The 19,674-nt window shown below is 36.0% G+C and overlaps 3 protein-coding genes across 5 annotated transcripts in view; 2 read left to right on the top strand and 1 right to left on the bottom strand.

Annotated features, from left to right (window-relative positions):
- LOC149692570 (gamma-tubulin complex component 4-like) overlaps positions 1 to 19,674 on the bottom strand; it is a 60,525-nt gene that overhangs the window by 1,221 nt on the left and 39,630 nt on the right. The window contains exons 1-11 of one of the 3 annotated variants that reach the window (XM_089868341.1): positions 4,807 to 4,964; positions 4,608 to 4,740; positions 4,393 to 4,541; positions 4,277 to 4,333; positions 4,122 to 4,195; positions 3,280 to 3,542; positions 2,178 to 2,299; positions 1,936 to 2,092; positions 1,258 to 1,359; positions 1,066 to 1,174; positions 809 to 983 (exon numbers count right to left, since the gene is read on the bottom strand). In XM_089868341.1, coding sequence (XP_089724467.1) covers positions 809 to 983; positions 1,066 to 1,174; positions 1,258 to 1,359; positions 1,936 to 2,092; positions 2,178 to 2,299; positions 3,280 to 3,542; positions 4,122 to 4,195; positions 4,277 to 4,333; positions 4,393 to 4,541; positions 4,608 to 4,740; positions 4,807 to 4,881 — 1,416 coding nt within the window. In that variant the 5' untranslated portion in view covers positions 4,882 to 4,964. Of the gene's footprint in view, positions 1 to 808; positions 984 to 1,065; positions 1,175 to 1,257; positions 1,360 to 1,935; positions 2,093 to 2,177; positions 2,300 to 3,249; positions 3,543 to 4,121; positions 4,196 to 4,276; positions 4,334 to 4,392; positions 4,542 to 4,607; positions 4,741 to 4,806; positions 4,965 to 19,674 lie in introns of those variants that run through there. The other 2 variants (XM_089868340.1, XM_089868343.1) reach the window with 2 other exon arrangements.
- Positions 5,059 to 6,383, top strand: LOC149692571 (atrial natriuretic peptide receptor 3-like). The gene has a single exon (XM_089868344.1). The coding sequence runs from the start codon at positions 5,455 to 5,457 to the stop codon at positions 6,358 to 6,360; it is 906 nt and encodes a 301-aa protein (XP_089724470.1). The 5' UTR covers positions 5,059 to 5,454; the 3' UTR covers positions 6,361 to 6,383.
- Positions 6,659 to 7,521, top strand: LOC149692572 (atrial natriuretic peptide receptor 3-like). The gene has a single exon (XM_089868345.1). The coding sequence runs from the start codon at positions 6,661 to 6,663 to the stop codon at positions 7,504 to 7,506; it is 846 nt and encodes a 281-aa protein (XP_089724471.1). The 5' UTR covers positions 6,659 to 6,660; the 3' UTR covers positions 7,507 to 7,521.

A 19,674-nucleotide genomic window follows, 5' to 3' on the forward strand; every position in this document is an offset into this window, starting at 1 on the left:
TTCGTACAAAATTTTTGGAATGAAATTCCCTGACTTTTCCAGGTTTTCCCTGACAAAATTCCACAAATTTCCCTGACCATTTGCAATAACGTACATGGCGAACGTATATAAAAACCAATCTATATATTCACTCAAATAATTTTTGCACGAGTTATTGTTATAAAAATTAGCTAATTAATTCGTTTAAATTTAATTTGAAGTAAATCATAAATAACCTGAGCGAGCGAAGCGAGCTCCGCGAATTTGGGGCTTTGCTCAAATCTCAGACAAAAAATTTTCTTGTCACCATTATACTTTAAATTTCCCTCCAATATATTTTTCCCTGACATTTCCCTGACTTTTTAGGTCCATTTTAAATTTCCCTGACTTTTTAGGCCCATTTTCAATTTCCCTGACTTTTCCCTGACTTTTTAGGCCCATTTTCAATTTCCCTGACTTTTCCCTGACTTTTTAGGCCCATTTTCAATTTCCCTGACTTTTCCCTGACTTTTTAGGCCCATTTTAAATTTCCCTGACTTTTCCCTGACTTTTTAGGCCCATTTTAAATTTCCCTGACATTTCCCTGACTTTTTAGGTCCATTTTAAATTTCCCTGACTCTTTAGGCCCATTTTCAATTTCCCTGACTTTTTAGGTCCATTTTAAATTTCCCTGACTTTTTAGGTCCATTTTCAATTTCCCTGACTTTTTAGGCCCATTTTCACTTTCCCTGACATTTCCCTGACTTTTTAGGCCCATTTTCAATTTCCCTGACTTTTCCAGGTTTTCCAGGTCGTGTACGAACCCTGTAATTATAATTAAAAAACCTACTTGTAAATAATATTGCAAATTATCAATTAAGAATGTTGCATTTGTAAGTAATTGCCATAAAGGATTTTCTCCATAAGCTCCTTTATTAATCGCTCTCATTTTAACGAGCCAACAATCGTGCAAATCTTTTTGAACTTGACGAATTAAGAGAAGAAATCTGAATATTTTATTGTACCTATTTTATTTAATAGAAAAATTAAAATTAAATTAAACATTAAAAATAATTAAAAAGTCTATCTTATTAATTAAAACTTTACTTTTCAAGAATTTTGGAATTAAAAATGGTATGCAAAGGTCTTTGCACATTGTAATTCAAACCGACATTAGCCCAACCACTGACTGCGCTTTCTTTTTTAAAGACTTGAGCTAAAACCACGAATTAAATATTAATTAATAATTAATTTATAATAATAAATAAAATAAATTAAATTAAATTAAATAAATTAAACCATTTTCATTTCCATGACGGATAAACATTGAAAATTTCTCCATTATATTTTCTTCATCAGGAACAACTGCTGAGACTGCTGTCCTAAACGCTTCATTCACCTCTAAAACAAATTTAATTAATTGTAATTAAACGACAATTAATTAAAAACCAATTAAAGGGAGGGTGAAGTAGAAAATCAAGTGATTTTTTATCGATTCTTCTACTAAATATAAGACCAGTCTGCATAGTGAAACATTTGGGAAATACCAGTTCCGAATGATTTTAAAATTCAAATTAGGTTCAGATTTTAAGGATAATTTTAAAGAGGGTCCTCCGACCAATCGCGTAACGCCCTGCCTTTTTGTTAACAAAATTCTCGTGGCACGTTCCGTGTCTCGCGCCACGATTGTCACATCGCGCGCCTAATTTTATCAAATCTCGTGATAAATTTCATTTGACACGGAGCGTGCCACGAGAATTTTGTTAATGAAAAGGCAGGGCGTTACGCGATTGGCCGGAGGTCCTTCTTCAAAATTATCCTTAAAATCTGAACCTAATTTGAATTTTAAAATCATTCGGATCTGGTATTTCCTGAATGTTTCACTATGCAGACTGGTCTTAAAATTGGTGGAAGAATTGATAAAAAATCCCTTGATTTTCTACTTCACCCTCCCTTTAAAGTAATTAATATAATTACTCCAATCTGTTGTTTCAGTTGGTGGAATATCCAATAAATGTCCAGCATGATCTATAAAGGTTAAAAACAATTCTCCTCTTCCCAAAAGATAAAAATCTTTCAAACAATAAAGCTGCGATAACAATTTCCCGTCTTCTACAACAATTTTCCATAAATGCTAAAGTTTAAATAAACAAAAAAATAATTAAAATTAATTACTTTCAAGTTCAACAAACAACAACTTAAGTACTTAACAAACAAACCTCAGCAGCACAAACTCTAATCTCATCTACCGTCTTTTCAAATTGAATTACCGAGAATTCTCCTTCTTGTAGACAATGAATTGCTTTAGCAAAATGATCCTCTTTATCAATAAACATGGAAGCTAAAGAAAAACACTAATTAGTAATTATTAATTAATTTCTAACTTACAGGGAGCCCACTCTTAAATTTAAATTCCTTATAGGAAAAATAGGGATTTTTTTTCCAGAATTATAAAGTGCTGTCAGAAGCGCCGGTGTGACGTCACCCATGCTGTTTTCCCATAAAGAAAAAACCATACGGTAACTGTCATGGCCGCCCATTGCTAAAGGCAGACTCGTGACGTTTAACCTTGGATCTGACGTCACAACTGACAACACTCTATAGAGTGCTGTAAGAAGCGCCGGTGTGACGTCACCCATGCTGTTTTCCCATAAAGAAAAAAATGGTAACTGTCATGGCCGTCCATTGCTAAAGGCAGACTCGTGACGTTTAACCTTGGATCTGACGTCTCAACTGACAACACTCTATAGAGTGCTGTCAGAAGCGCCGGTGTGACGTCACCCATGCTGTTTTCCCATAAAGAAAAAACCGTCGGTAACTGTCATGGCCGCCCATTGCTAAAGACAGACTCATGACGTTTAACCTTGGATCTGACGTCACAACTGACAGCACTCTATAGGATTTTATAGGAGAAAAAATGTGTTTTTATAGGAAAATATAGGACTAAAAATGCTCATATATATAATACAATTTTGGGGGTAGAAAAATCTCAAAAAATAACAAATTGGATTTTACTTTGAAAACTCAGAAGAACTTAATTAAAATATAATATAATATATAAAAAATCCGAAGCGAGCTCCGCAATTTCGGTGTCTATTCAAATGTGATCTCGATAAAAAAAAAAGCTAAATTTTGATAAATTTGATGCTAAATTATACGAAAACTTCGACTAAGTCAAAAATATAGGATATTATAGGACCTTTCATGAAATTATAGGATAATATAGGACTGGTTCAAAAATATAGGAATTATAGGACCGGTGGGCTCCCTGATGAATCAATTAAAACTCACTGGTTAAGCTTAACTCTTGTTGATTATTACCAAAAAGACAAACTGAGGATCCAACAAACAGAATTTTCTCAGCAATTTCAATTGTTAAATAAGATGGCAACAGATCGGGGATAATTTCATAATCGCCTGGATAATTTCCTTGAGATTTCTCAGCAGTTAGACGTTCAAAGTCTGATAATTCCCTTGGTTTTATTTTTCTAATGAAAAACTCTTCATAAGGATCAAAAAGTTGACCGTATATCATCCAACCCGTTAATTGCTTAATGAAAGGTTTGTGGCAAGTTTGCAAAATCCTAATTACAATAATAATTAATTAAAAACCAATTAAAGGGAGGGTGAAGTAGAAAATCAAGTGATTTTTGTATCGATTCTTCTACTAATTATAATAGCAGTCTGCATAGTGAAACATTCAGGAAATACCAGCTCCGAATGATTTTAAAATTCTAATTAGGTTCAGATTTTAAGAATAATTTTAAACAAGGACCTCCGACCAATCGCGTAACTCCCTGCCTTTTTATTAACAAAATTCTCGTGGCACGCTCCATGTCTCGGGCCACGATTATCACGTCGCGCGCGAATTTTATTAAATCTCGTGATAAATTTCATTCAACACGGAACGTGCCACGAGAATTTTGTTAACAAAAAGGCAGGGAGTTACGCGATTGGTCGGCAGTCCTTGTTTAAAATTATTCTTAAAATCGGAACCTAATTTGAATTTTAAAATCATTCGGAGCTGGTATTTCCTGAATGTTTCACTATGCAGACTGCTATTATAATTAGTAGAAGAATCGATACAAAAATCACTTGATTTTCTACTTCACCCTCCCTTTAAAAGATAAGGAAGGATCTTATGAAATTCTTTTCTTAATTACTTATTAAATGCTTCATTAACAATTGGAATTCCAGATTGGGTACAAACTAAACTCAATATTTTACAGCCATGATACTATAATTTAAATTTAATTTAATTTAATTCTGTTTAAATTAATTAATAGTGTTTTTAAGGTAAGGCAAGATAAAAAATTACCTGTTTATCTTGAATGTTATTGATAAGTTCCGTCAATGAGGGAAACAAGAGGTAATACTAAAGAATGCAATGCTATTGTTAACTTAAAATACTAATAGAAATTAAAGTTTAATTACCTTATTTAATGCCGATTGGAAGTGAAAAAGGGATATATGTTCATCTTTAAGAACGTCCTGTTCCAAATTAGTTATATCTTTTCTATAAGAGTCTAAAACCTTCTCTAATCCACTACAGAATGCCCTCAAATACAAGCCAATGACTTGTCCTGTATTATTAATTTTACATTTAGATAACTTCCCTATTAAAATTAATCAAATTATACTTATTTTACCTTTAGGGTTTGATCTGGAGCGCTCGTATTCTCGAATAAAGCTTTCTAAAACCATGAAATCCCTTCCGAGTAGACATAGCTTTTCAAGTATAGCCACTTCCGAAACATGAAGTGCTGAAATGCTTTTTGATACCTGAAAGTTGGAATAAATGTTTAATTAAGTTGAAAATTCATTAAAAGATTATAGGCAATAAGTGACCTTAATTCCATTTTCAGTTTTGATAAAAATACTGCCAGGACAACCATATAAAGCGAAAATTAACTCATGAAGCATTTTGACAGTTCGCTTAGGCCTTGGCTAAGCCCAAATCTGTCTGCCTATTTGATTTCTATATCCCGCCAAATCCAGGAGCGAGCTTACATTAAAGAACGCGCATGCGCGGCTAGGCACTAAGAACCTGGTCTTGGCCCGGGAGCGAGCTTACTTTGAAAGTAATTTTTGGTCTCATGATTATGGTCAAAAATGAAAATTTTAAAAGTAATTTTTTTTCGACAATTTTCTCTATAATGGGGACCTATTTCCATCAAACCGTGTTGGGGCTCTAATTTCAATTAGTTTTCTTATTACAATGAAAGCAAATTCGTCACCTTAGGCCAAACGAGATAAAATAAAATTTACACTACAGCAACCAATTTTGCGTTAAACTTGAAAACCGGAAGAAATTTAGTTTCAATCGACAGTCTGTAGACAAAGCTAATACTGAAGGTCAGCAAATCAGGGTCAACTGCAACGAATAGATAACCAAAAGGCCCTTCACAAATTTGCAATCCACGTACAAAGAGGGGATCTCCTCTCATCTCATTCAGTTTATCTTCTCTAACTGACAAGAACGGACGAAATTTCAAAATGCTCATCATCGAACATCACGGTACTCTGTCGCTTCTTCTGTCGTTTATCATCAACATTTCGTTTTTCGAGATGGTTTATTCGCTATCCTCAACGTGTTCCACTGATAGGTGGTCCAACGACACTCTCCGAATATCGGTCCTTTTACCAGGCAACGAAAAATACCACGGTTCAATATCCAAAGTGAAACCGGGAATCGAATTAGCTCGTATTAAAATACAGAACCAAAGTATCCTACCAGCCGGTTGGAAGATCGAAGTTACTTACTCGGACACTGAATGTGACGAATCTTTGGGTTTACATCGAGCTATTAGGGAACACGATCAAAGAGGAAGTCACGTATTTATGGGTCCCGTTTGCGATTACGTCGTCAGTACTCTAGCTAAAATGTTAAAATGGTGGGATACCCCTTTACTAACAGCCGGCGCTCTAGCTAGGAACTTTGGTCAGCGCAAAACTCGACCATCGGATGAATATTTTTTAATCACTCGAGTTGGACTTTCGTTTAATGGAGTTAACTCGTTATTACTGACTATAAGCGTTCGTTGGAGTTGGAAAAAACTCTTTGTCATTTGGGATCCGGCCGCCAAACCGGAAGTTGTTAAGGACAATTTTTGTCAGTTTTACACTCAGGGTTTGTTAGACGATATGAGAACGAAAGGCTTGTCGTTCTTAACGGAAAAAGTCAGCATCATGTCTGGGAATAACTTAAATCGGGAAGCGGCTTTCGAAACTGCGAAAACGGCGTTGAAACAAAAAATTGGCAACGATTACGGAGGTAAGATTGATTTAAATCTATCAACGGTCTCCTTAGCTTCGATCTTATATAAATACAACTTAAGCCCCGAGATAAAGTTTTTTACGATTCTAAAAGAATTACCTTCTCAGTACTTGGAGGTACCTTAGTCGACTTGTTGATGTTAACTATATAGAGAAATTCATTGGAGAAACCGCTGGAGATGGGACAGGGAGAAAATCTTCGCGGTACAGACAGAGTCTGCGCCTCTTCTCTCTCCATATAGATCTTTACGAGGAAAAGGGGGACTCCCAGAGTTTGTCGCTGGCAATTCGGAAGGCAAAACTGTCTTTTGGAAAGAGTTTCCGATGTCCGATGTAAGCGGACGCTTCTTTCCAACTTAATTCAACAAAGTCGAAACTTTTCCAAAGAGATGTTTACCACCACCAGTAGTTAGGATTATAGTAGTCATGAGGTTCGTTGCGTTTGTGGCTATCACGTTTTACCTACGGTTTATTCGAGGATTTAAATCCCTGTCCGACTGTTCAACGGATAGATGGTCCAACGAGACCATCCGGGTCACGGTTTTACTTCCCGAAAACGATTCTTACTTGTCCTCAATCGGTAAAGTGAAACCGGCCATCGTCTTAGCGACTCTAAAAGTCGGGGAACGGGAAACTCTACCAGGATGGACAGTCGAGGTCAGTTACTCGGCGTCGAATTGTAACGAGTCTTTGGGTTTAAATTTGGCCATCGAAGGATACGCCCAAAACGGTAGTCATTTATTCTTGGGTCCAGTTTGCGATTACGTGGCGGCTCCCATCGCCCGGATGTTGAAATTTTGGGGTATCCCTTTGATAACGGCCGGAGCACCAGCAAGGGATTTCGGACTGTCCAAAAACGAACCGGAGAACGATTACTACATGGTGACCAGGGTCGGTCCGACCTTTAACGGGGTCAGTTCGTTCTTGTTAAGGTTGAGTGCCGATTGGGGTTGGAGGAAACTGTTTTTCTTGTACGATCCCGACGCCAGACCGGAAGTTAGTAAATTAGACCACTGTACCCTCTTTACAAAGTGCGTGGTTGAAGATATGCGGGCTTTGAAGAACTTTTCCTTCCTGACTGAGAAACTAAGCTTACTTTCCGGCCAAGAACAAAAAGGCGGCGAGGATTTGAAACGGGCCAAATCTACCCTCAAGGATAAAGTTGGGACCGAATACGCAGGTTTAAAACCCTTTCTTTTTTATCTTCTTTTACATTTACATATTACTACAATTGAATGGCGCGTTGAATTTCAAATTCAATTCGTGCCTTAATCAAACATAAGGCAAATTAACTTTTCCCACGCCATTTCGTAACGTATAACCCAGTACCCACACCCACCGGCAATAAAAATCTTAAATTAAAAATTTAATTAAAACTGAATTTTAATTGAAACTATAGTAGGGAATCCTATTCTCTTAGTTAATTGTATTTTTAATTAAACTTATCCATTATAATCCTTTCCCGGTGGGAGTGGCGAAAATTGGGAAAGATTTTATAACAACATTGAGGGAACACGGTGCTATATAAACATCTATATTTAAATAAGCTCAGATTCGAAAGAAAAGAAGAAGATAAAGTCAGCGTGAAAAAGGGGCTTCCTCGATATTCAATTTAAATTCTTCTCTGTTTAAAAGAAGGTAAACATCTTAGTATGCCATATTGATACTCCACAAAATCGTTTTAGCACTCGAGAACTTGGCGTTTCTCAAATAGAAGATACCCGAGTCATTCTTTCCTCTATTATATTATTCGCTTCAGATATTTATAATTTAAAGTTTATGGAAGGTTTTTTAGCTGAAATCTGAGCCATAAACGACATTTACTTCGTTTTATGGGTGTCCAAAGTCATGATACGCGTCAAAATTTTTGAAGCCATTTATTTCCGTCGCTCTTGTTAAATATAAGCTTCTCTTATGACATAATATTACGGAATTCACGCGGATATCACTTTTCTCGCGCCTAAAAACGTTGCAAATCCGTTTAGGAAAAAGGCGCGAATAGAGTAAAGAAAGGCGGGAAAAAGCTTTAACCTATTATTATGACGAAACTTGGGGAAAGAGATCAAGCCTTCGTCTCTATTGATTCTCGTATCTTAGACGTATAGGCCTGACCGGATATAAACCGTTTGTTGGCTTTATTGGGTACACCCAGACTGTTTGGTAGCTTGGTGGATGCTGAGGTTAGAGAGTTAGTTACCAACTGAAGATCCCCGGGAGAGATTCAATACAACTTTTGCCTTATGGAAATCCATCCTTAGAAAGCAATACGCGCAAAACTATTCTTATTGTATTTCTACAGATTACAGGAATATTGGTAGGCAAATTACGATTGAAACGGGACTAATAACTTCATCCCAAGTTTCGGAATGTTATATAACACACGCAATCTCGGTGTGGCTGTTCCAAGCGAAGTTCGATATTAATCGTGCCTATTCAGGCTTGAATTACTAACTAAGATTAACCCTATCGTGGAACTTTGCTAATGGCTTATCAGTTACATTACATATTAGCTTCGGTCATCGCGTGGCCCTTAAGGCACAAAAGGTCAGAGAGATTGTGATATGCCCTAATACTCAAAATCCTCCAGTCGACGGACGTTATTATGATTCAAACCAGTTCCATGGTTTAATTTTCCATCTCAGTTGCAGCGTGGCCAGTTTTAAACCAAACATAGTATATATAAAGTACTTGCGTAATATGGTTCCTAACGCCTCGAGGTCGGTCGGTGGTCTGCAACCTAATTATTTTTACCGTAAATTAGTTTGGACGAAACCGCGAGATGACGAGATTGTCGAAATTAAGTTCTCTCCGGAATTTCTACTTTTTTCAGAAGTACATTCATCCGAAGTTAATAAGTTTGGTCAGAAGTGAGATGAGACTTGAAGTACTGAGCTAACCAAATTCTTCACTCGACGAAAGTGAATATTCTTGATAAGACACCAACGGTTGGCCCTCTAGTGGCGGTTTCAGAATTTCCCCTCCAAAACGTGAGACGCTGGCGGTGGTAGACGGCCGAACTAGATTCAAGCACCCGCGTCCCTGTTTCGCCGCTTTAGGTTGAGGGGAAGGGGGTAAGAAATTTTTTTGGAACTCGACCAATTTTTTTCTCTCTAGCGTAGGCGCGATTGAAGCGGCGTAAAATCCTCAAATTTGTTCACTAATGCCAGGATCTGTGCCAATGCTAGAGCCCTTCACTTCTAGTCTCATCTCACTACTGGTTTGGTAAGTAAATTCTGTTAAAGTGATAATACACCAGTTGAGTTTTATATAATAAAATTTTCCAAAAATTCGAAATATAACCTAACTAAGATAACTAAGTTCTTGCGAAAGTTAATTCCTGAAGGGAAAGCTAATTAAATGTTTTGTTCTTCTAACTATAAAAATAACTTTCGTTTTATTTACTAGGCCTATACCTTAGGGGCCTTTCGTATTATTAGACTTCACGTTATAATAGCGAGACTTGACATCTGACCTCTAGCTATGTTACGTTATACCAAGCTATAGAATACCATAAAAATAGTAAAAGTATTTTTATCCTGTCAACGTAAACTTTGGGAAGAAGTTATAAAACAGTAGGCAGGAATTAAAAATATATTATTAACTTTAAGTTGGATGTTTTGAACGTATAATCAGCAGTCATCCAGGTTAAGTTAGCCCATTTTCACCCGTCGAACGTTTGCTAAAAGACCGAGGAGTGTTAAGGCAAGGGCTTATCACGAATGGCTGAACTTTGTTAGGACGATAGTCGAATGTTTAGGTCGTTAAAAACGTTATTACGAAGCTATTTCGGGGCTGGAACGTCTTTTCTAAGCCTTATAAACGCCGAACGTAAACATTCCCCCAACCAAGCCCTAGATAAAACGGCTCTTATTCGTTTCATCGGTACATTTAAATATTACGAAGTCGATCAAAAAATATTCGTCTTCGATACGAGCGTCATAAAAACGCGTCAAGAGTGGGGGGTCCACTCGACGAAATGTAAATTTGTACGGGGTTGAAGTAATGTTAGCTAAACCTACAAGAAGATAAGGATATTACCACTCTGGGATTGATGAGCGAGAGAGAGCTGGGCATGGTCCTAGTATCTCATAAAGAAATATATTCCCAAGTACTTGACGGAGAAGACTCGACAAACATTATAGTATATCGAAGGGGATCTTTAAAAGAGGATTGGCAAACACATTGGTCAGCGCGCGCCTATATGGATGGACCTTATCTTTTTTTAATCAAGATGATGGAAGTGTCGTCCGTATGAAGTGCAAACGCCGAATAATAAATACTGTACACTAATAAATTTTGCCTTCCTGATGGGACATTAGCTCTTAAGGGCTATAATTTCAAGGTCAAGAGTGAATTACTTAAAGGTGACATACTTTTTTATATGGTCTTTGTTAACAAACGTGACCCGTAGCTAATTAGATGATTTACAGTGCACTTATTACTAGTTTCTTTTAACAAACAAATCTAGCCTGTATACGTTAAAGCCGCTTCTATACTTATATATGGTTTAATTACACTTATTAGGTATCTCTTTGTTCAACAATGCACGCTCGCATTGATTGCGCGCGTCCTAAGGCTTATTCTAAATCAAAGAGAATTTGCATGCATGAACTCTATCCTTAGGCCGTAACCTTTCAAATAAATAGTTTATAAGATTCCGCATTATACGGGATCTATACAAGTTATCAAAGGGCGCGTTAAACTTTAAAACAATCATCATCATTAAAAAATCAAACGACAACTTCGTAAATTAAATTTTACCGTATTGGGAATTCAATCGGGAAACTTACATTTTTAAATTCATTTAAATCTCGACACGGATGGGCTTGAATTACTCTACTATTGTATAGTAGTTTTTTTACTTCTAAAGAAATAAATGTAGTAGTTTTTCACCCAAATTCTACGTCATCCATCACGCTATGAATTATAATAACTAACCCACACTCCTTGATCCTAGAAAAAAAAAACCACCACTTTCTTTCCAATTATAAAACTGGTCCATTTTTTTTTGTCAATTTTCTTTTAACAACTTCTTTAAAGTGGTATATATTGGCCATGGATAAAATCAATATAAAAATCATAAGAAACTAGGCCTATATACAGGAATACCTTTTTTTCGTATATGGTCAAGCTATATCCCCACGAAGAAGCCGTTAATCAAAGGCTCTCCGAAGTTACTTTCGAAGAAAAGCAATTTTCTTGGTTTGGAACAGTATTGGACATTGCTCGAGTATATATGTTATTATAAGATTGCGTTGGGTCAGTCTCTAAAGGGGGGTTTCATTACGATGGCGTCTATTTCGCCTTGGAATCTAGGCTATATCACTTAATTGACGGATCCCCTAATCGCGTAGGGCGGCCACCTAAGCGTGTCCCCTTCCCATCATGTTAAGCGAAATTGAAAGAGCCTCGCCGAAGTTAATATTAAGTCCCAATAAGTTAAAGGAATCATATAAATAGTGCGCCCGGACAAGTGTTGCTATTCATTTCAGCTACTTCCAAGACCTTTGACCTCTAATATCTCAGGATACAGATGACATTTGGTCTCCATTACGACGCGGAACTTGTCTGACTTTCCTAAGACCAGGACGAAAGAATTAAGGGTCAATTTATAGAGACTACAGGTTATTATTAATTTATGATGTGTTTAGGAAATTTTCTAACAATAAGAATACGCAATTTTCTCTGCCAACGGATTAATTTTGGACGAATGAATCTAACCCCCCGAGTAAGACTAAGTTAATAATTAAATCCGACGTATTTTCTTCCATTTCATTTAACAGCAGATTTATATAATAAACTTTGAAATGAAAAGTATACGTTATGGGCTGCAAATTGCGTCAAAAATGAATATCTAGCTCTTAGCGTGATGGCCCGCTAAACAATAACAGCCGAGGGGGTGGGGTGGGCGTTGAAGAGTCGAATCGATACGAAGGCAAACTCCGCCCTCCTGTTGTTATTATTTTTGTCTGACGAAGATTGGCGTTTCGGATAATTGCCTCTAATATAAATACATATATACATATACATATTCGAGGAAATTTACCGCCATGCTGTTGCTAAAATATTACACCATGGTGTGGTAGATCGAAGAGTTCAAACACTCCACAAAATGGAGGCGGCAATAACGGATAAAGCTATTATATTAAAATAACTTACAATTATTTAGTACTACCAGAAGTGAGACGAGACTAGAAGTGAAGGGCTCTAGCATTGCTAGTAGATCCTGGCACTAGTGAACAAATTTGACGATTTTATGCCGCTTCCCACGCGCTAAAACTAGAGAGAAAAAAATTGGTCGAGTTCCAAAAACATTTCCTACCCTCTTCCCCTCAACCTAAAGCCGCGGAACACGAACGCGGGTGCTGGAATCTAGTTCGGCCATCTACCGCCACGAGCGTCTCACGTTTTGGAGGGAAAATTCAGAAACCGCTACCAGAGGGCCAACCGTTCGTGTGTTTTCAAGAATATTCACTTTCGCCGAGTGAAGAATTTGGTTAGCTCAGTACTTCTGGTCTCATCTCACTTTAATGGCTCAATAACATACATTCAATGGAAACATAGTTGTAAAGGTAGTTAACGAATGTTGAGAGTTAAAAATCAGGATTTACTTCTGAGAACGGGGTCAAAGAATTTGAACCTTCCGGGACCCCTACACTTTATTTTTTTTTTCATTTCTCGTTCGTTTCATTTCTTTTTACAACGAAATAATCCGATCCCAATGCGGCTTAAGTGGAGCGGATACACCCCCACGTATTTCATCCTCAGGGGATGGATGGATGTTGGTACAAAAAGACTTTTCTACTCCCAAAACGGCGTTGCAAAAAAAGAAAAATCTCTATTGATTCCTGATTCAAAGAAACGAAGATACCAATCTGACAAAATTATATTTCTATTCAATTTAAGACTGACTTTTTCTTCCAATCTGACAAAAGATTATCGTCTTTCGATACGGAAATTCAATGTAACTAAACAAATATTGTAAAAAAACATCTTTTCACCCACACTTTAAAGTTTAAACTATATATAGAAAACTTTACCGGAAAATTTTACTACCACGTTTTTACTCCCATTTCTTTACTGTATTTTTACGAAATTTTTGCATATGAAAAACGTTTCAATTTTATACAATAAATTTTCAATTTTTCCTCCCAATTAAAGTTTAATTCTGCTTGAAAATAAAATTGTTTCTTATGTTTTTCCTTCTTCAATATTCCGCTTAAGACTAAAGTTAAGCCTTTTTGATATAAAATGCGTTGGATTTGAACGCGAGGTATGGATTAATAATGTATACAAGGGAGATTAACATAAAAGAAATAACAAATAATAATAAAAACTAAATTAGTGGCATTCCGATACTGGTTGGTTGGAAAACAGATATTCAATAAAATATGTGTACGCTATAGTTCAAAGTAACACGCGGGCAAATTTTTTCAATATGACTGCCTTTTCCCATAAATTCCGAACAAATATTGAAATACGTAAAAATAAATGCTAGAAAACAAAATGAATTCAAGCGGAAATTTGAAAAAAAGTTTCATCATCAAAAATATCTTGTGTCATACTGAAAGATTCAATACCAATAAAACAATTTCCTATTGAGAAATATTTATACAAACAAGTATAACCAAAAACGGATTTATGGGATAAGAACGTCGGAGTTAGCGAATTCACTCCCCATCCTCGCATACTTAATTGAGAAACTTCGTCTGCTTATATTTTGACTCCACCCACAAATTCTGTATATAGCTACTTCTAGAGATCGAATTTGTGGGTGGAGTCAAAATATAAGCAGACGAAGTTTCTCAATAAAGTATGCGAGGATGGTACTAGAGGCTAAAGCTATGATCCGACGTTCTTATCCCATAAATCCGTTTTTGGTATAACGATGTAATTTATAATTAAATGGCTTTATTGGAAGATATAAAAACTATTTCCCATTTTGTAAACAAAGGGATCCCAAGAAGAAATATTTTCTATTATGAGTAAACCACAAATACTGTATACTTATTTTTCTCGTGACCGAAATGGTATGTGTTTCCTTAATGAAATTACATGGCATTTTACACGTCTTATACCAACACAGAAAAGGAAGGGGCTTATTCGTTATGACAACCCTTATATATCAGATTTACCATCACAAAGTGAGCTATATAGTAATAACCTCTCCCAGGAGCCATGGCCCCTGCAGTCTTTTGAAAGTGATAAGTTATACCCCTTTAAAGTAGCCGTCAACTATATACGAGATCGCGGACTTTTATTACAATCCTTTCATATCATTAAAGAAAAATATCCTATTTCATTAAGGTTGGGCTATAGCCTCATTTATTAACCACGTGACACACGCCCGCGAGGGGAGGCATCAAGCTTGTTAATTTTATTTATTAGCGCGAGCGCCCAAAATGGATTTTCAATTACGCGCGGGAAAAGTTATACAAGACGTTGTCACGTGAAATTACTATATAAAGCATAGAGATACAGCGCGCGCAATTTCAAAATTCAAAATCAAAGGCTTAACTTATTTTTATAACAGTCGCCTATACACAAGGTTAGTAAAGTATAAATCGCTAGACAAGATTTAAGTGTTATTGTAAAGATTAAATGGTGCCCCATTCTTGCCTTCAATCTAGCGCGCGCAATTTCAAAATTCAAAAACAAAGGCTTAACTTATTTATATAACAGTCGCCTATACAAGATTTAAGTGTTATTGTAAAGATTAAATGGTGCCCCATTCTCGCCTTCAATCTATCTATATCTAAGTGGATAATAATTTATATTTTCTGAGTGCATTTGGCGAGAAAGAAACCCTTGGGTTGTATATCATACTGTTTTACACGCTTAAAATGAGCCTAAATTCCATAGTACAACCCTTAAAAATAGACTACTTGCAAGAATATAAATATTGTTACGTATGGCGAATTTTTAAAAGGATTTTTCTTCAGAGTAAAAAAAAAACACTGCTTGCCAGCCCGCTTTGTCGTAAACGCCACGCTGTTTATGGTTTTGTAACTAAATTACGACTTACTTCAGAAAAAAGTACACACTCTCGAAGAAAATAAGGGCAAAATCCTTAACTCATGAAGCGGAAAAGTGTCTAGAAATAGAAGTCGTAAGTAAGTAAGCTTTGAAGCCACTCGTCCTTAATAATAAAAAAAAACTTTTCTTTCAAAAGCATTAAACTAAAATTTAAAGAATTTCCGTTTGAAAGTCTTCAGTTTTGTTAAATTATTTGAATTGAAAAATGAAAGGCAAAATGAAAATATGGTTAAAAAAATTTCATTGAAATGAAAACTCTGGGATGAATTATACATCAAAAGGTTTAATTAAAATTATCTTCAAAGGACCGCATTTGGACGAAACGGTCAATTTCTTATCGAAAATTGTATCAGAAACTGACTCGGGACACTGTCACTTTTTCATTACAAACGAAAAATACTGCTATAACAAGTTATAAACCGACGTAAAAATTAATCCGAGCGTCAAACACCTTAAATATAGTAGAACGTGTTTCTTTACACTTTCAGTAAAGTCTGGTAAAAGTAGTTAACCCCGGCCAAAAGTGTCAAATGTCGCATTGAAAATGTCAGTTTCAGATTGCCCTTTTACGAAACTTTCGAAAGGTCGGTTCGACCAACCGAAGTATATAACCTAGATTGACAATTTTATCCCAAAAATGCTTCTTTTGTTTTAGCTACTTTTATATTTATTAGAACGTTGGGTAGCACATGATTGAGTCTTAGAGATCGTAAAATAAATCTTTTAAAAGTTAATTTTTAACAAAAAGCAAATAGATAATCGCCCAGGGGATAGGGATATGAAACTTATTGAATCGTGAAACAAACACCGCTAGATCTATATAAGCCACTGAAACTTTTAAAAATTTACAATGGTAAATTTAATTTGTATATAACGCGATAATAAACTACAAAACAAATAAGGACAATAAGAGGATCCTTACTAAGACTTAATTCCCTCTCCGCCTTGATTAATGAACAACTAATCAAGCGGTTTCTAATTTGATATCTAATTAAAAATCCAATTACAGGAAAAGGAAATGAACCCGTTAATAAGAAGACAGAAGAATACGGTGAATAAATATCCCGAGGGTATCTTTGAACAACTTAAGCTGAACTAAAAGTAATTTGGAAACCGAATAAATTTATGTTTAACTCTTTCCTAGATAACAATGGAAATTCTGGATAAAATTCTAGTAAGCGCCTACGAGAGAATGTTTAGGATTTAATAACAAGCGAAATAGGAATATTTGCGTTCCCAGTCCTAAATTTGCATAAAGATTTATACAGGGTGTTTCCGTCAAACACTCATCAAGTCATAACTCGAAAATAGTGTCCCTTATGGGCAAAATGGTGATAATAGTTACATTTTCGGTTCAAAATCGATTTCTCAAAGAACATCCCCCTTAATTTATATTTACGGACTCATCAGAAACACCCTGTATATGAGAGAGAATATGCAGTCGGCAGACGCAAAACGTAATGTTAATTTCCATAGAAAATGTGTCACAACGTAAAACTTTCCAAAATGGTCCCCCGGTTGAAAATCCACTCCTTTAAATTGTTCCCCCAAAACCAGATAAAAATATATTTTTTTTTCTTAAAATATTCTAACAAAATCATAAATTCAAAAATCTCGCGAGTGGGAGGAGACCTCTGAAATTTACTATCTTTATATTTTCCTTATTCTTATTTCTTCTGGTTGAAGATGACGCTTTAAACGAAACTCTTTTGGACATTTAAACTCGAGGTTTTTTTTTGCGATGGAAATCGAGCGGAAAAGTTTGCATCTTGCACAAAACGAAATAAAATTTGACAACATTTGACGCGTTTTATTTACTTATTATTTTTTTTTTCTAACCAAATCCTAGTCAAGATAAGAGTAAGGGCAGTATTCTCTGCCTGGCTACGTTAATACGAGTGGAACGATAACCAGGGATGACACTACTCGGTTAAGATTTTTTGATAAGAACCATGGATACGAAGCGTTTCTGGTTTAACCCCGAAACAGGTCATTTTCGTGACTTCCTCGGAATAAAAGGGAGATACGCTATTGATTTTTTTTTCTTCTTTCGTGGTGTTTATCAAGCGCCTAGGTTCTTTATAACAGTTGTAATCCAATACCAATGGTTTTCACCAAGAGGAGATAGCGTTTCTATTGCATTTAAAATAAAGGGCCTGACAAAGGGAATGCCACCGCAAAGAGAAGCTAGCCTTCTTACTCCGGAGGGGAGAGGGAGGGGGATGAAAACGGATTTCCTTTGGAGTGGCCTTTCTATATAGGCAAAATGTGGAGGGTCATTTATACAAAGAGTATTATATATAAAATATTTGGTTATAGCCTAGTCCTTTGGGGTCAAACTAAAAAAAACTAACACTATTAAATATAGAATATATAGCCTAAAATATCGAATATAGCCTTATCTAATATAGGCATCGTCTAGAATATTCAAATCCGATATTCCAAGCTCCAAGAAGATTTATTTCATAAAAACCGCCAAAGAAAAACCAACTTGAGGTTTTGAAACTTAAAAAAAAATTATATTAGACAACTTTCCTAAAATATAAATAACGCCTCATTACCATTTATAAGCCCATCTCTACAATTAATTAATTAATTACTCGAAATTTGCAATACAAATAAAACTAATTTAACTATAGGTCCAATTAACTAAAATCTAAAATATAATTCGTCTTGAATCTAAAATGGCAAACAGAGGTAAGGACGCGCTGAGCAAATTAGAAAAAAAAACACTTTTTAATTTAATCCAATAATCCCTAGAAAAATTGGCGAAATCTCTTCCGCCAGAGTTCTAAGAAGACTTATAATTTAAGTAAAATCTCTTCAAAACCTTGAGTGAAAGAAACATTGTAGGTAATTGGCGTATTAACATATCCCGTCTCGATCTATTTTTGGATATCTACCGACCTTAACCATCCGTCCGTCGATTCTATCAGCTTATTAAAGACCGAAATCCAGTGAAACGCGAACCAAGAAGAGAGCATCGAACCTTCGAAATAACAAATTTCTTCTTTCCTGCCACGGGCTACATTTTATTTTAAGATGGAGCATTTTTTAAAAAGGCCTATGGCGAGTAGTTCTATACTAGATTTTTTTTCAATGGACCTCGACCTTTAAGAATTCGTAGCAAAAAATAATCTTAAAACAGTCGTAAAAGATGTTTCGCAAAGTTTCCCATGCAGGCGAGCTTTCCTTTAGCGTTCCCAGTAACCCTTAAAGTCATAATAAACCCTTATTATTTTTAGAATAGAAACGAAAGCTGAAGGAAGAACGAACGACCCAATCTATAAATTAAATTAGCTTTGTTTAACTTTGGAATTTATTTTCAGTTCGTTTATTTTCATCGTACGGACAAAAATATTTCCTCGATAAAGAACCATGTAATTGTTTTCCATATTTGAACGCTAGTTTTAACGAACAATAGTTTAAATTAAACTATGAAAGTTCAAAAAGTAAGAGATGAGGTAACTACCACACAGCAGTTACATATGCAAATGCGTACCGTTTGACTAAATCTTATTTGAATCAAGTCATATCTACAAGGGCCTACCGGCCCTGTAGAATTAAAAACTAACTATAAAAAAATAACTACGGTATCTGAGTACGAACGTTCATTAGACTATACTTCACCGGGCACTGACCACTTCGGGTACTGATCCACTGTGGGACACTGACCATCTTCGAAGATTGATCTTTCAGGCACTGGCATTCAATGGCTCTACCAACTGAGCCATGATACACGATGTTGGAACCTATTTGAGCTAATTTAGTTGTGAATTTAAACTAACGAGCTTAAAAGAATTTCTCCGCACCCACGTGGTCTCAAACCCGGGGCTTTCCGCGTTTGAAGCGGGTGAGATAACCACTACACAGCAGATACATATGCAAATGCGTACTGTTTGACTAAATATTATTTGAACTAAAAACTAACTATAAAATAATAACTTGAGTATCTGAGCACTATCTTCATTATAGAAGACTTCACTGGATCTTTCAGGCACTGTCATTCAATGGGGCTACCAACTACGCTATGGTACACGATGTTGAACTCTATTTGAGCTAATTTAGTTGTCAATTTAAACTTCCGAGCATAAAAATTAACCCTGGCGATGGGAATCATTAGGGGTCGCTTGTACGAAGAGACAGTGACCAATGTGGCATACCTATTGTTATTACGACACTTTCGCTATCTCCCAACTTCTGTATTGGGAAAAGCCGAAAGTTCAAACGCGCGCGTGGTTCATCCATCCCTTAGCCGCGATTTTTTTCCTGGCCATGATTGATTGATCTGTCACTTTCGTTTCGTGTTACGAAGCTCTTGTTTTCCCATCAAGGTCTAAAGCTGCAAAGCCACTTTCTCAACTCTTCCGTAAACACCGGTGGGATGAGAGAAGTCCCAAAATT

The sequence above is a fragment of the Phalangium opilio genome, unplaced genomic scaffold (genome assembly GCF_054372755.1).
Source record: "Phalangium opilio isolate 3A_F unplaced genomic scaffold, DU_Popi_V2 ptg000024l_1, whole genome shotgun sequence".
NCBI classification, from domain to species: domain Eukaryota; kingdom Metazoa; phylum Arthropoda; class Arachnida; order Opiliones; family Phalangiidae; genus Phalangium; species Phalangium opilio.